General features: G+C 36.5%; 1 protein-coding gene across 8 annotated transcripts in view; it reads right to left on the bottom strand.

Annotated features, from left to right (window-relative positions):
- Nucleotides 1-300: 300 nt before the first annotated feature.
- The window catches only part of LOC138696327 (sodium/hydrogen exchanger 9B2-like), a 119151-nt gene continuing 101377 nt past the window's right edge, over nucleotides 301-18074 (bottom strand). For 4 of the 8 annotated variants that reach the window (XM_069821129.1, XM_069821135.1, XM_069821132.1 and 1 more), the window contains 3 exons: nucleotides 7038-7106; nucleotides 3780-3869; nucleotides 301-2981 (listed from right to left, as the gene is read on the bottom strand). In XM_069821129.1, the coding sequence (XP_069677230.1) occupies nucleotides 2874-2981; nucleotides 3780-3869; nucleotides 7038-7106 (267 nt within the window). In that variant the 3' untranslated portion in view covers nucleotides 301-2873. The remainder of the gene's footprint in view (nucleotides 2982-3779; nucleotides 3870-7037; nucleotides 7107-18074) is intronic. The other 4 variants (XM_069821130.1, XM_069821136.1, XM_069821131.1 and 1 more) reach the window with 2 other exon arrangements.

Here is an 18074-nt window from a genome sequence, read left to right as displayed (position 1 = left end):
TATTTTAAACCTGAAAATTACTTATAAGTTGATAATTGTAGCAATATATAGACAAATGTCACTAAATATTAAGTCCAAGACATTGATTAGGCTTATTAATTGGGGTGTAGCAACACCTCAAACGAGTATTAATATCAGGAAGCATTGCGCGACTTCCATAAACGTAATGAACTTGCTACAAATAATTTTAAGATTAATTATTTAAGTGAATACTACCATGCATTGATATATTCGTGTTAATACTATACGAGCTGGATCATACATACATAAGAGAAGCACAGGTAATCAAGTTATTACAAATAATGGTGTGTGCTCTTTATTCACCTATTCAGTTTGTAATTAAAAATATAACTGGACAAATATTGTTTCTACGTAAAAATTAAGTTGAAATACATAATATAAATTCACAGTTATATGAAAATGTAAAGATCTCTGGGAAAACAAAAAATTATTTAGAAAGAACATAATTATAGCGTCCAATTCCAAAACTGTCTAAATCCATTTTCTAAAAAATTGAAATAATGGCGGTTTCGTCATCTACCTAAATGTCTCTAGCAATTTTCTAATGAATGTTGTGCCTAAATTCCCTCTTTCCTTCCATAAATAAGCTTCAAATATGACGAACACTGCAAACAATTAGGAAAAAAGTTATCAGTTTTTGGTGTTTCCTGAAAATGGTTAAGAAAGGATGTAGACAGTTTTGGAATTGGAGGCTTATACAAACTGCAACTATAAAAACAAAACGGCAGACTCATGAGCCATGATTATATTATTATAATGCTGCTAATAACGTTGCAACAACTTATTAATTTGCAGAAAATACTGAACAACATATCACGAAGCGACCGGCGTAGCTTTGTCGGCTAAGACGCTTGCCTGTCGAACAGGAATTGCGCTAGGGCGCGGGTTCGATTTCCGCTTGGACTGATTACCTGGTTGGGTTTTTACCGAGGTTCTCCCCAACCGTAAAGCAAACGTCAGGTAATCTAAGGCGAAACCTCGGCCTTATCTCACCAAATATCATCTCGCTTTCACCAATCCCATCGACGCTAAATAACATAGTAGTTGATACAGCTTCGTTAAATAACCAAGTACAAAAACATATCACGAAAAATAATCAAGTGTGACTGCGAGATTGGTGTTACCTCAACTATTGCATTATGCGCGTGCACGAACCCACGGCGTAGAGGGGGAAGTTGTGAGAATTGTTTTTTTTTTTTTTTTTTTTTTTTTTTTTTACTTGGTAACCCAAACTTCTTCATATTGAATGAACGAATGATGACTAAGGGAAGGGAAATCATGCCTTACCCCTCCGCCCTGCTTGAATATTAAGCGAGTCACGAAATGCCCCACTGATTTAAAGAATCTGCGTATCAAGGACTGATAACGAGTACAAGGTTATACAAGGTGGGGCATGGGAACCAAGTGTTTTTTAAATGGCTTGTGCTCGGTAATTATGAAAGGGAGAGACGTGCGGCATGTGACATTCCATTCCGTGGCTCATAGCATTTCACCTGCAGTCGGCATCTTGGAACAGTGGACGCATGTTTGCGTAAGATTGTTTTCTTAGGAATGGCGAGTCGGTGACCATGGTACAGCGTGAGTTTTGCTACAGATTCAATATTAATCGCAATGATTCTGTTCCCGCGCGTGACACAATCTTATGTTGGGTTAACAATCTTTGAACAAAAAGCGCAATACTGAAGAATAAACCGCCTGGCCCCCAACACAGAGGGCGTACTCCAGAAAATGTTGACAAGCGACATTGCGCAGCCCAGGCCCCTCTGCTCGGAGACATTCAGCTGCACTTGGAATCAGCAATCATACGATAAGACGGGTTTTGCATGACGGTTTACATTTAAACTCATGCAAGATGGAAGGTTGTGCAGAAATTCAATGTAAGGAATTACCCCCAACAATGAATTTCGCACAGAAAATGCTTACATTCCACCATCAGTATGAAAACATGATAGTTGCAATGAGTGACGACGCCCATTTCCACCTTAAAGGAGCCGTTAATAGATAACATTTTCGGTATTGGGCTGCTGAAAATCCGCGACACTTACTGTACACGAAAAACTATGCATAGCCCTAAAGTAACAGTTTGGGGCGTGGTGGGACAGTTTGGCGTCATCGGTCTCTACTTTTTTCAACAAAATGGGATTACAGTTACTGTAAACTTTGCGTTACATTGAGATAATTAACACCTTTTTCATCCCTAAGTTACAAAGAAGAGGTAGGCCTATTGATCGTCAACGTTTGTGGTTTCAGAAAGATGGGGCCACGGCGTATACATCCAGAGCGTCAATGACAGTTCTTTGCCTCCTGTTTCCCAATCGTCTTATTTCGAGATTTGGTTAAGTTTCATGGCCCCCTCGGTCCCCTGACCTGTTCACGTGTGATTTTTTTTCTATGGGGGTACCTAAAGGCATGTGTTTACGAGGATAAGCCCCGAATATTAGATGAATTAAAGGACGCGATACGTCAACACATCACCCAAATCAACAGAGATCTCCTGGAAAGAGTAGTCAATTTTCGTCAGCGCCTTCAACAATGCGTCAACGCAGACGGACATCACATGCCAGATGTAATTTTCTGCTCATAATTGAAATGATATGTTCTCACAAATGTTGTTCTGCCAATAAATTGTGTTGGAAACAAAAACTAATTATTTTATTATTATTTTAAAAACACTTGGTTCCCGTGCCCCATGTACAAAACCTTTATATCTTTCTTTGAAGAGACCTTCTTTTGATATAAAATATTTATTTCCGAATCTCTTAATAGATTCCTGTTGTTTCTAGTTCATCTTTGTACTTCGTACATTGAGAAAGTAGAAACTTGTGAACTTTCATGATGATAGGATTGCCATCTCAAGAGACGGAGTTGTTCGACGTGACAGCCGAGTTGTTCGGTATGTTGGAGAACGATAACTGGAACTGGATCAGGATCACCAAGTACGTGGTCACAGCACCCACGATCTGCAACAAATAATAATAATAATAATAATAATAATAATAATAATAATAATAATAATAATAATAATAAACAATGGCGGCAACATAAAGAGATGTACGACATGCATTCTATGTTTTGCGAGATTATTCAATTATCTTTGGAATTTTCTATATTTTCATTAACAATTTTTCAGTGCAAGCTTCCCTCGCTTAATGTCAATAATTTCTTCTTGAAAATTGGGTATTATGTAGAAAACCCAAGAGGCTATTTTCCATTACTTTAAATGGTAAAAATTGTAATGCGTTACAGCATTAACTTAAAATTTCCTTAGATGTAATGAAAACAAAGTAAAACTTCTACATAATAAATGAGAAACTACTGTCCATCGTACCCTAAAAAAATAATTAATAACCTATATATGTTAAAAACAATTGCTTTCCATGTAAAAGATATAAACTACAGTTTTCTTGTGTCACTATGAATATTAAATTTATTTTCAATACAAATGTGGGGCGAAAATTTATTGAGAAATATATACGGTTTATAAAATTCAAGTATTAAAAGCGAACGAAATAATTTGTACGATACATCGTTATCAGAGATGGCGTCTGTAGACTGTTACTGTAGTCCAACATTTATGCTGAGACGACACAAAATGTAGGTACCAGAAAATTATTGGAAATTTATGTGTGTGTATATATATATATATATATATATATATATATATATATATATATATATATATATTAAAATGTCTTACGCAGAGGGAAACAAGGCAAATGTTCATCATTAATACTCATTCTTTGTGCATTCCTACTCACCGAATACAGTAGGGTGAAGTCAAGAGGGAAGAAGCCGCAGGCTGTGAACTGAACCTTCCGATGTAACAGCTGCAGCGAGAAAATTTGCAACTGAAAAAAAAAATCGATGAAGGTTCGCCACCAACACATTAACTGTCGCTACTAGAGGTATTTCTCACACGCTTCGGAACAATTTCATGGATTTTGTGTACAGTCATACCTTAACTATTGTAATAATTCATGTAATAAACATTAACAAATTGAAAATATAAATTCTGTGTGTCATTAGAAGATACAAGATGTTTATGCAAAAACCTATTTTGTTCCTTTATAAATATAAATATTTATCCTTATTTTTAACTGAAACCAAAAAGAGGTATATTACTGTTAATAATAAAATTGAATTGAATATTCCAGTTAAGGAAATGTGTAGAACAAGTAAATGCTGCTGAATTATTACTTTAGCGGTTAAATTCCGTTTACATTTCTAATTTATATAGTTTAATAATATCAAAACACTACATTTTCACTGCAGAAATAAAGAAAACTTTTATAAATAATACTTAAAGATTTTATAAATCGTATTCTTACAGAATATCTCAACATTTATTCATGTATCATTAGTAAACGAGGACATTGCATGGTTTCTTTAGTGCCAAAATGCCTTCATTGATGTTAGTCTATACTTATATTGATTTTTTATTGTTTATAAATGCTTATTTTTAATTCATATATGTTTATGTATATGTATGTAGGCCTACATGTGTAGCAACGAAAGTTTTCGCTTATTGTACGAAAGCAGGCTGTATAGAATGAACAGAGAAATTTATTAAATAATATACTGTAATAAAGTAAGTACTAAAACAGTGTAAATATACCTGAAAAATATACATATCTGTGACTTTGTGCAAGAGTAAAAAGATTCCTAAACTGAAGTCGTAAAGAAGTACAGTAATTTTTTAAAGTGAGTTGAAATCGGGAAAATTTGAAAGGATCATCTCTTATAATATTCGAAAGTGTAATAGACCTATATACGGAAGAAATAACTAAGCTAAAAGTATATAGTAATTAACTGATGTCATCAACACTGGTCGCTTTTAGTCAATATTTGCGAACCATGAGCGTAACTAAAGATAAATTATACTACATATTGTATACTTTAATAGATCAGATATTGATTTGCGCTTACAATGTTATGGTTTACATGGTAATCTATCATCTAGTGTTAGAATTTTAAATCAACTGTCAACACCACAAAAACTGGTGTTAGGTGTGTCCATAAACTTCTGTACAATAAGAAACTAAGTCCAAAATTACATATCTTTATAGTTAAATTCATGAACTGGTCCTGATTTAAAACACTGAATCTTGCATAACCTGAGATAAACATGAAGACACTTTGAATGGACTATTACTTTATAAAATTGCACTGGTGACTGAAGACTGTTTCATTTTATTTGACTCAAATTATACCGCCCGTTTAATATAAATACTGCATATTACTCCATATATGTAAGTATATGTATAATTATATAAAGTGTATGTATATTATATACAGGTGAGTCAAAAGGAACGGTACATGGTTTGAGGAGTGATAATATTGGTGATTCTGAACAAAAAAATTTATATGAACATATGCCCTGTTCTTAACGGTTTCGGAGAAAACTAATGGAAACAATGGGGAACATGAAAAGTGCAGGTGATAGTAATTGAAACATTGTTATCTTATGTTTTTTAATTGTGTACTTTTCTTTATAGAACATGTTCAAAAAGTCCACCGTCAACTTCAATACATTTTGCAGCTCTTGTAGACAGCTGCTGTGTTGCTGATCTGAGCTGATTCGGACATTCCTTTACTTGAGCAAAAGCATGTAAAATGCGAGCGAGAAGTTTCCGCTTTGCGCTTGTAGACTTCGCTCTTAAGCCAACTCCATGTACAATAATCAAATGCAGTAATGTCGGGGTGACCTCGGTTGCCAAGAAATGACTCCACCATGACCGATCCACCGTCAGGATACGTTTCATTGATCTTATACAATCTATTGTCGTTTTGGTTGTTTTCGCATATGAGTGCTGATGAAGGACATGAGACTGACACCCATGATTTTCAAACAGCTGTATGTCAGATTCAGTTAAGAAGAGAGCATATGTTCATAGAAACGTTTTTGTTCAGAATCACTAATATTATCACCCCTCACACCATGTATCTTTCCTCCTGACTCACCCTGTATAAAGTGGAATTAAAAGGAACACAAAAGAAATAAATCTCTTCACAAACCATCCACCGGACAAACAAACGAAGAATTATCTGCGGAAAAATATACCTACATCAAAGCAGACAATTGAAACGATGGAAAAAATAAGACACAAATACAGGTTGTAAATCAAGGATTACATTACAATCAAATTTTCATTTTCGTCTTCATTGTTGATAACAAAATTTCAGAAAATATGAAATTAGAGTGACTGATGGAATATCTTGACAAGATATCGAGCAGCTTCCTTTAGTTTGCACGTTTTTCAACTTAGCAAATGTCAACTCAGAAGATCCGGTGTCATGCTTATACCGCGTTAGTGGCTACCTCTTCTGTGTCTCACTAGATTGTGTCGAATAAAGAACAAAAATTTTGTTTGGAAATTAATTCCACTATAAATATAACAAAACTCTTAATAAATGGAAATCTGACAGCAGCAGGACATCTGCACACATTGGATGTCTTCAAAGAAGAACTAATATTGTGATTTCATAATGACAACGAGAAACTGGCTTTTTTAAATTATATTCAAATGCGAAGATTTATTTTCTAAGTAATAACTTCGCGACAACTGACTTAAGGAGAAAATCCGAACAATAAAAGTCTTGCAATTGAGAAAATTATGTTATTTTCATAGAAAAATTCATTAATAATACAAACGAAGTCTTCAGGTTATAGGTTGGAAATGTGAAAGATCGCTTCATATTCTTCACTAACATAATTTTCAGGAAAAAACGATTTAAAACTTACAATTAAGTAATTATTCAATAGTAATTACAAAGTTATATTTGAAAATATAATAGATTTAATTGAGTTATATTTATTTATAACAAGTGCAGCGAAGCTCACGGGTATGGCTAGAATGTAGAGAGCAGCGATGCAATTGCTTAAATGTGATCTAATGAGCAGTACGCTTTTACATAACGCTTTGCATGATTGTGAGATGAACCACGTAATCAGAAGAAACCTTTGGCAAGATATACAGAAAATGTTATGCTACACTCGAGATTCCTTCCATACGCACCTCTTCCCTCACTGCAGGATCCGTGGTCTTGCTCAGTAGCTTATGAACCAGGACAGCAGTTCGATTGGCCTGGGAACAGAAACTTTAATAAGCGACAATGCAGTAATTATACCCGCATTATAAGATTTAACATTTTGATAATAAATAACTAAACAATAAGGGTGCTATGCATAGACATTTCGCTAGCCCGCGCTACGAGCGTGCTAAACTAGCCCCGGCTATCGACTGATTACTTGTACAGGATTCATATCATATCATATCGCTAACACTGGTTTATGAATGCGAAAAACGCTAGTTCACTGATCATCCACCGGAAGCCCGCGCTAAGAATGTCTATGAATATGGCCCTAAGAGACTAAACCCAAACCATCCCAACCTAATAAAATTCTAATTATATTAGGTCTAATAATTAAAAATATTATAGATATATCGAACATAAGTAATTATAGGATTACAGATCTTATTGGTATAGGCTATAATTTATTATGAAAGTTACGTAATTTTATGGAAAATAATGTATGTGATTTGTATTAGCTTGTATAGGTTTTCAATTGTTCTGGAATATGGAAACAATTTATTTTTGGTGAGCATGAATAGTTTTAGGTTCAGATATTACTGACACCAAACCTATACAAATATTTCTAATATGTTTAGGCCTCGTTAGTATGGACAATCTCTGATAATTACTAAATAGGTTACATGGATGGAATTTAAAGTGAAGTTTGACAGAATTTCTTGATAATTGCGGTTCTTACGATAATATATTATAATTTCTTATTCATAGTATTTCAAAACATCCTCTTCACCAGTTCAGCACAAACGGAGTAGTCCTGTAAGCAGGGTTTCCAGATTTTAGATCTACCAAGGAGGGACATCCTTTTCTCCTTCATATACAGTACTTAGTTTTGTCTTAAAGAAAGTCTGATATGAAAATCGGCAGAGTTGACATTTTCATGACTGTACAAAAAAAGATCCCTTTATATGTAGTTGAAGAAATGAATATGAATTTGAAAATTCCAATTTTTTCAATTAAAAAAACATATTGTAGGTACAGGTTTTCAAGTCCAAAACAATATTTATCTGGCTGCAAGTTACATCACGTTTCTCTGGCGTCTTTCTGAAGAGCTTATGGTAATAATATGTTGTGCCAAATTATTAACTTAATGACGTAATTATAATAGTTTTCTCTCATAGATTCCCCAGCTGTTTATTATTAATGGTCAACATGTAATTATTAAAGATGATTAATGAAAATATGCTAATGAAGACGAAATGAATCCGAGACCCAACGCCGAAAGTTACCCAGCAATTCTGCTTCAAATGGTTGAGGGAAAACCTCGGAAAATCCCAACTTGTAAAGCACAAATTCCAAAAGATGGCATCACATGTGACAAAATATTTAAATTTAAATGTTTATTAATTGATTACAATGACATACCATTTATTGGTACCTAAATTCATATTTATTTTGTGACTTGGCATATTACTGCTCAAAACCCATCATTTAACGTATAGTATACATTCGCTCTTACAAACCTTACACTTGCTAAAATATGTTTTTCTTTTTCAATGTGCAAACCTACATTGTTAAGAAACTTAATTTAAGTTTAATGTAATTATTTAGGTCTAGAAGAAAATAGTTACTGTGTAACGATAAAAGTATACAAGTAATGTTAATTTTCCTGTTTCGAATCGAAGCGGGACTCAGGGTTTTTATATGAAAATTCGGACATATCCCGCCAAATCGGGACATCTGGCAACCCTGCCTGCAAGTAATATTTTCCTTAGAAAATCAACTCAATGAAATTTCTGCAGGGGTCATACTACAAAAGACGTTCCGTGAGAAATCTAAAGCGGTTACGAAGACTGAGTATTAAAAGCAATAATGAAACAACGATTTATGAAATAAAAATTTTATCTTCATTTTTACTTAATAATTCAGACTCTTCTTGGTTAATAAGTAGGCCTACCCTATCTTGATATTATGTTTTGAACATGATTTTGCAACTTAATTCATGCGTGTAAGAGAGTTTTGTTTGAGAATGTAAGTTATTACTTTTACATGTGGTTATCAAGTGAATTTAAATAATTTACATTATTGAGTTCGCTCATTTACATTGGAATTCAATTCGGATAGAGATTCATGTAAACACGGGTTCTTTCGATATGGCTGTACACATATGCGACCGCCATTTGTGCCCACTGTTTGCGGAATCGGAATAATTGTTACTATTAATTGAGCCGTTCAGAGCAGAAGTGGTCTAAGTCAAAATTGGGTAATGAGGCTTCAAGTAAAAATTCTGTAAAATAAAGCGCAAAGTAGCAATTAATATGTCCCTTGTGCTATCCACTGACTAATAATAGTTTAAATAAATTGAATATTAATTGCTACTTTGCGTTGTATTTTACAGAATATTTACTTTAACCCTCATTACCCATTTTTTGCTTACACCACATCTGCTCTGAACGGCTCAATTGTTACCTGATTTAGTAATAAATCCGCATCTTTACGGTGCTTCCGCCACCTTCGTGTTTGCTCGGCACCGCTCAGTATCCCCTCATTCTGTCTGGACTTTTTCCTTTTTTCTTCCAACACCCGAATGTTTTGAGATGTTGAATATTTTCTTTGTAAATGTAAATGTTTCGACATTTCGAAATGAAGTCCAAATTGTTGCACTTTCCAAATGTTCATTAGGCCTATGTCGCAGTTAGTCGTTCAATGTTTTCACGTATAACCCCGATAAGTTACACCCATCATAGCACGCGTACATCCTCGCTCTACCGCATTATACTAATGCTGTCTCCTTCCGATTATTACACACCGAGCTACAAGCGCTTCAAATCTGTTCCTTTTTCACCACTCCCTATTCACCGGCAGTGTCCCATACCAGGTGCAGACAAAGACGTATTCTACTTGAAAATTATTATAGTACGAGTATATAAACAGATTTGTTTTCACTAGATTTCGCCTATTGGTATGAATGATTATATAAAATGCGCATTATTTGTAACAGTGAATAATTACACTTGTGATAGATGTATATTACTTACGTGAGAGAATATCGGAGTACGTTAGTTATTCGTAATTTTAAGGATAACAATGATAGTTATAAAGTCGCGTTCTAAAACATATAGTTCATAACATAATCAAGGCGACTCACTTTTTCGCTGCATGACGTGCAGGAAAATAGCAGAAAACATAGCCTCGTTACAGACCAAATTAGCATCAAAACACACCATATTATAGCCGTTTCTTTTCCTTGGAACCCGACAAAAATAATAATTGAAAAACAAAACGCGCTCAGCACAATCGTGACGAAAGCACTGGCAACACTAAAAAGTATCTGCACATTGTACAAGCCTCTCACCCTCCAGACTCCGTCACATAAATTTCCGTGCAACTTGGCCAACTGACGTAAATCAAGGATCTCAATGTTGAACATCTTCGATCGTTTTGAGTTCCTCTTTGTTGTAAATTCAGATGTATGTCTTGATTGAAGACCGTCATTAGACAACTCAAGTTCGTTTGTTCCTGGAGAATTTTTCTTTAATTCCAAGTGAGGCGCAGAGTCAGATCGAAAAAGCCGATCCGGTGACACCGCCAACAACTCTAGCAATTGCTCATTCAAGTATTGGAATTGCCGGCAGTACAACGACTGTAAGTTGCTGAATTGCATAATGACAGCGGAGGTGGCTGTGAATATGACACTACACGCCGCGTTTACTGCGAATGTTATGTAATCTGCTGTTCCGAAAAGAGACAGACATTGTAACAGGATGTAGATGGAGCTTATCAATACTATCTGAACAATCAGACTGTTCAGAGGATGTCGTCTCCGATGAATCTGAGGATAGGAGATGATGTCGGCCACTAGGTTCGTTAAATCCTGAGAGTTGGTCCAGGATCTTAGCAAAGTTACTGTGTAACTGAGTGACACAACCGTGCTGACGATGAGTGTGCTGATAGTAAAGACTGCTCTTGTGTTGGACTTGAAGTGTTTCATACTTTCGTATTGCGTCTGCAAGACAGGCCAGGTCACTAGTACAGACAAGACAATACTGTACAGTAGCCATGGCACAGACAAAATCACAGTATCACCTGCGATTTGGAAAGGGGCGATTCCAACACATCTGCAGAAGAGGGTCAGATACTTGTACGTGCTCAGCATTGTGTGCGTGCACAATAGGGCCTACGCCGTCAGTCAGGGCAATTCCATACCTAGATGCTATCGTAACTCCTAATGCCTCTAGTTAATTGACGCTGCGATAAGTTAGAGTAACAACCCATAATCGAAAAAAAGACAACAAAGGTGGCGCCGACAATTGCAAATAACACATTTCAATAGGACTACTACTTAGAAATTTACAGACATGTTTCATAATATGCGGCATCGGCCTCAGGGAAGGATAAAGAATACTAAAAATTATTTTAAAAAGAATATGCAAGCTTATGCCCGAGATCTCATTCATTCCATGTTATAAACATTTTTGTTTTCCGTCTACAGTATTCTTATCTTCGAAGCAAGTGCTCGAAATAAGCCTGTAGACAATGGCTATGATTGAATAAAAGCTGCTACATTAGCAAACATTGCTGTCATTGATAACACTGATCTGTATTTTGAAACGTTTCTTCTGTTCTTTTCTATCTGATATGCGATTCTGAACGGATGTTTTGTGCTGAATTCGAAAATAATCTCCAATTTCTTCCAATACTTCAGGTTCTCATACAAATAATAAAAATGTGAATAAATGCTGATAAATTAATTACTACCTAGAAATGAAGATGTGGCTTTGTGAAACGTCATGAAAATTGAACGGGTGGGTGGAAAAAAGGATAACATTCCAACTTCACTAGTTTGCTCTTACTTCAACTAGCCACCTCACTCAAAACATACATCTATTCAGTAGAACTGCATCACATGCTTACCTCGCTGATGCAACAGGTGCAGCAATAAAGTAGGAACAGAAGCTTCACATATGAAAACATCAGCGTACATGAGAATGTCACAAGACGATGTAAGTCACCATCAATCAGTACGGTGAATAATATACACAGCAACTCTAGTGTGGAACTTGTAAATGTCGTTATTGCGAGAATAATCTGTACAGAGTAAAATTCACAGACCCTATCTACACCATCGCATAAATTCGTGGGCAATTCTGCTATGAGACACACTTCTTCAGTTAAAGCAGTTGCACTGAATGAATGAAAATTGCCGATGTGGTTGCAAGATTGAATCCTTTGTCTCAAATATTTTCCTTTGAAACAAGAACTGTTGAAAACTTTGATCAAACTGTTGAAGTTCTCACCAATAATAGCTTCCTTTCTAGCAGATAATAATAGTTTTGAAAGAGTAGAGTTGTCTATATTACTCATATGTAAATTTAGAATCAGTAACCTCTCCAAAATACACCAACACAGGTATCAAATTGTACCAAGAGAACATAAACTGAAAAATACTGTAGGACAAATATAGCCAACAAGTCGTATGCGATATTCTCAAACGTTCTTTATCTTTTGATGTCATAAACAAAACACGTGATGTGAAAAATACAACTCCCACAATCAGCTGAACTGTGGTCCACCATGACTGAGCTGTCAAGATGACTTCATAGATAATGGATATCACCCTCTTGAATTTCTAAAGCCAGAGCAACCTTTTAGGATGCAAGTCACGTGATTCAGATGTATCAAGGCGCCAACCAGTAACAGGGTGGAGGTGATGACGGTGCCAACAACGCCTTGAATTCGGCTCAACCTGTGAAAATGTAAGATTAGGGTTCTGTAGCTCGTGAATGCTGCTAAAGCGACGCTGTAGACGAACCAGACAAAGGACAGCTGCACCGTTCCATCGACGAATTTGAAAGGTGCCACACCAACGAACCTCGAGATGTGAAGCAAGATTGTGTACGCTGGTAGCATGACGTTGACTGTAGTCTGAGGCAATTTTCTTAAAACAGTTGCGGGAAGTAGCTACAGCAGTATGTAATGAACACAGCATATGGATGAAATATCGATTACTGAAGACTGATTAAATATTTATACAGCAAGATATGCGTTTCGGAAAGAACGTGAACTAGCCTACATAAAGTGGTAAACATTATTTGACCCTGGTAACGTGCTCGTCCACCGCCAATCACTCTGTTCTCTGGCGGACAATATACTGACATTTCATATGGGTAAAACTAAAGCATTTTGAGTCCTCACGTCGGCCTCGGTAGCGTACTTGGTATAGCGCCGAACTTCTATGCTCGAGGTTGCGAGTTCGATCTCGGCCCAGGTCGATGGCATTTAAGTGTGTTTAAATGCAACTGGCATGTAAAAGAACTCCTGCGGGACAAAATTCCGGCACACCGGCAACGCTGATATAACCTCTGCAGATGCGAGCGTCGTTAAATAAACCGTAATTTTATTTTTATTTATTTATTTATTTATTTATTTATTTTTTTTTTAAGGTCCTCACAAAACAGATCGTTGCGATAGATTCCTGCGGTCACCGCCTGAAAGATTTGACTTCAAACTTGGCATCAATCTTCTTCGCATATTGTCAAGCAAGATCTTCTATGAGAGCTCTCTTTGCATATTGTTTTTTATTGATCAAAACGCCACTTCTTACACAAGTCGAGGACATATTAAGGCTGGTTCATAATAAACAGGAAACGGAAACGACAACGAGAACGACAACGAAAATACATTTATTTTAACAATATTTTTGTTCTCGTTCTCGTTGTCGTTTCCGTTCCCGGTTTATTGTGGACCAGTCTTTACTTCAGCTTAGACGGCAGAGTAGCCAAAATTTAAGCAATCATTTCGCGTTAAGACTTTCTCGTTGAGAGATCTCCGTAATGAATATTCGTTGCACAGGAGTCTTTCTAACCATGGGTCGGCCTGGGTGGCGCAGTCGGCGCAGTCGGCCTTTTCTGCCCGAGGTTGCGGGTTCGATACCGGCCCACGTCGATGGCATTTTAACTGTGCTTAAATGCGACAGACTCATGTTAATAGATTTACTGGCATGTAAAAGAACTCCTAAGGGACAAAATTCTGACACACCGGTGACGCTGATAGAACGTCGGCAGTTGCGAGCGTCGTTAAATAAAACATAACTTAATTTAATCTAAACATAGTTATTTTTTTTACAACTACGCCTTTTGTTGTGAGAACACCATATGAATTGATGAGAGGGGATAACTTTCTAACAAGGGGAAATCCCCTATTCCCTCGTTAATTCGCGCTCTGTATCTTCTGAGTGAATATAAGTTGCCTGTAATTACTGATGTTGAATGTCAGGTTTTTATTCTCAATATCTTTACACATTTTCTTGAGATACTGTGGCCACCAGTATTGAAGTTGAGAATATTATGATTATGAAGCCTCTTTACTTGATATGGGGGTTTGAGTTTCCTGGCATTTCGAATTATGTTCAATTTGGAGATTGAAGGTTCTGTGGATTTGTAATGATTCATAATTATTAATGCAAACATGATCACAATGATTTATTTTTTACTTCCCCTTCCGTGGGAATAAATAAAGTACATTGATTTTGCATATAAATATTTGTTATAAATATTCTTATATAATTTTATATAATTAAAATGAAATTTTCAAAATCTGAAATACCAGGACAAAGTAAACCTCCAAACGAAATGGAATCTCCTGGCAAAGCTTTGAAATCACTTGACAGCAAAAGAGGTGCTAGATGAAATAAATAAACTACACTGATTTTGCATATAAATATTTGTTATAAATATTCTTGTATAATTTTATATACGAGGCGCATCCAGAAAGTAAGTTTCTGTATTAAAAAAAACAACACACACTTTCAGGAAAACATTTATTGGCAACAGGTACAGCAATGTTTCAGCTATTTTTCAACATACCCACCATCAGAATTGAGACACTTGTCGTATCGTGGGATCAACTTTTGCATCCCTCTGTCGTAGAATTCTGCCGCCTGTGAATGGAACCAGCGTGTCACAGACGTCTTCAGCTCTTCGTCGTTGCCAAAACGATCACAGGAGGACAGGAATTTCTTGAGGTGCAAGAAAACGTGAAAATCGCTGGGAGCAAGATCAGGTTTGTAGGGTGGATGATCAAACAACTCCCAGCCAAATTCCGTCAAAACAGCTGCTGTTCGCTGAGCCGTATGTGGACGAGCATTGTCATGGAGGAGCACAACACCTGCAGTAAGCATTCCACGCCTCTTGTTTTGAATGACACGTCGCAATTTTCGCAGTGTTTCACAGTAACGGTCAGCGTTCACTGTTTCACCTCTTGGAAGGAAGTCAATGAACAGAATGCCCTTCCTGTCCCAGAACACCGTGCACATCACTTTCCGTACCGACAGCGTGTGTTTGAATTTCGTCCTCACCGGAGATCCACTATGCCGCCAATGCATTGACTGCTGCTTGGTTTCCGAAATGAAGTGCGAAATCCAAGTCTCATCGCCCGTGATGATCCTGTCGAGGGACTCGTCGCCGTCATCGTGATACCGTTGCAGAAATGTCAGTGCTGCTCCTAAACATTGCATTTTGTGTTCGGGTGTCAGGTTTTTCGGCACTCACCTGGCACACACTTTTTTGAACAGCAGGTGCTTAGTGACAATCTCATGCAACAAGGATCGCGATATGTGCGGAAAATGGCTGCTCAGCTCCGTAATCGTGAAGCGACGGTTCTCCATGATGCACTGCCGCATCACCTCAACACGATCATCATTGATGAGGGACGGTCGCTCACTGCGCTCTTCATCATGGACACTTTGACGACCTTCGGAAAACTGCCTACACCAGCGACGTACCATCTGCTTACTCATGATGTTCGGCCCATAGACCTGACAGAGCTGCCGATGAATTTCAATTGGAGCAATGCTTTGTGCATTAAAGAACTTTATCACCGACCGAACCTCGCAGGCGGCGAGAGAAGGAATAAGAGCTTCCATTTCGGACCACTGCTGCCACGCTACTGGCACCAGGCGGGACCTGTCCGGCTGGCATATGATTGATACGTCATAGATCTGTTACGCATGCGCAATTGACACGGCTAATTACGTTTACTTTCAAGGGGAAAATATCGGGAAACTTACTTTCTGGATGCGCCTCGTAATTAAAATTAAATTTTCAAAATCTGAAATACCAGGACAAAGTAAACCTCCAAACGAAATGACATCTCCTGTCAAAGATTTGAAATCACTTGCCAGCTACAAGAGGTGCTAGATCAGGGATGTCAAAGCGCCTGTATTACGTGCTCATACTACAAGCAATACAAATCCGACAAGGTTCACTTTTCAGCAAGATGAAATGCAATCATCGCTCTTAAGGAAATGTTGTGCGGGTTCTTGAGAGCAAGCAGTGCAGGCGCTTTGACATCCCTGTGCTAGATGATGCAGCATCTATTGAAAAATATTGAATATTATGGCATGAAACTGTTGCTAGAAGAAGAGGAAATGGGATAGCTTCTTGCTTACTGCCATGGGCTCAATTTCATTTGAAATAGCAAACTAAGATATTAACCATTTGGTCAGATAATTGCACTGACCAAAATCGAAATGTGCAAATGACGCTAATTTACACCTGGCTTCTTTCATAGTTCCAAAATCTTAAGGAGTTGAATCATAAGTACCTTATGAAAGGTCATATACACATATAAGTCGATAACATTCATTCAGTTATGGAACAAACAAAAATATTGAAACTTCCTATCTTGGAATTGCTGTTCCTCGTAACTGGGCTCAATTCATCCAAACGTGTCAAGTAAAGGAACACTTAACAGTCCATGAAACGCAAACTGAAGATATCAAAGATTTTTCGTCCCTAATGATTATTCTTTCTCTCCGTTTGTTCGGTAAAATAATCTAGTAATGGTGAGATGTTCCAAATGCAGAAGATAGTATAGCTTAAATTCTCTCCTGCAAAATTTGGAATTATCTCTAACAAGATATAATTTTCCAAGGTCATTTATCAAGGATTTCTCATCGTAAGATTTCTCTCCAGGTACCTGAAGAAATTCCACTCATTCGCACTAAAACCAAACCCATCAGCTACTGAAAATATGCGGACGTCCAAACAATGACTAAATCGATTCCAGAAGGTTATGCTGCACTTTACAGAGCTATACCACATAAGGAAGAAGAGAGTCAACATCTTCGAGCTGAGAGGCCTAATTACATTGCTATTTGTAGAGAACCAAACTCATAATCTTTGTTTTCGATTTTTTTATTGTATTTATGTTTTACTTAACCTTTTGCAGCATAGTGGTTGTTCAGAAGAACCACCGTTTTATTTCTTTCTAAATTTTATGGTACAGATATTCCACCAAGGAACCACCTCTTGAGTATAGAGGTGTCCAGAGTTAAAATGTTGAAAAAAAAATTGATCGAAGCTTTGTTATGATTCATGAAATGAAAAACATAAAAAATTAATTTGTGCTGCAAAGGGTTAAAATGTTTTTCTCAACAATGTTTTATTTTTCCTATCAGCCTTGCAGCAAACATTTATATAGTATGTAGAGTACTACCAATTTATTGGACTGAATAAATACTTTTTGAAGCTTCAGAGACTTTATATTTGACTTATTTGAACTGTTGTATCAGTGAAGCGAGGTGAGTCAGTGATGTTATGGTTTTACAGTGCAGTGAATAGTTCCGATCAGTGATAATTTATAGCGTCAATGAAATGTGTTCTATAGTGTCAGTGAAATGTGTGCTAAAGTGTCAGTGAAATGCGTCATAGTGCCACTACAGTGAGTGAGATGAGAATAAAGTGAAAGACTATTGAAACTTATGTAGGGCCTGGACATAATAATGTAGGTTGTGATGTAAAATTAGGTATTTTATTTATGTTTTATTATTATTGTGTTAAATTATATTGTGTATTCTTATTGTATTGTGTATAAAATTGTAGGCCTATTGTGTATTGTATAATTGTATTGTGTATTGTAAATATTGCTTATCATTTCTTTATTGTGTATTGTTTACATTGTGTATACCACTGCCACCGGGTGCATGCCCACTTGCAGTGTAAATAAATACATACATACATATC

Source organism: Periplaneta americana, chromosome 3 (assembly GCF_040183065.1).
Source record: "Periplaneta americana isolate PAMFEO1 chromosome 3, P.americana_PAMFEO1_priV1, whole genome shotgun sequence".
Taxonomy (NCBI): Eukaryota; Metazoa; Arthropoda; class Insecta; order Blattodea; family Blattidae; genus Periplaneta; species Periplaneta americana.
The sequence above is the reverse complement of the archived record's forward strand: the minus strand, read 5'-3'. Positions and strand labels throughout refer to the sequence as shown.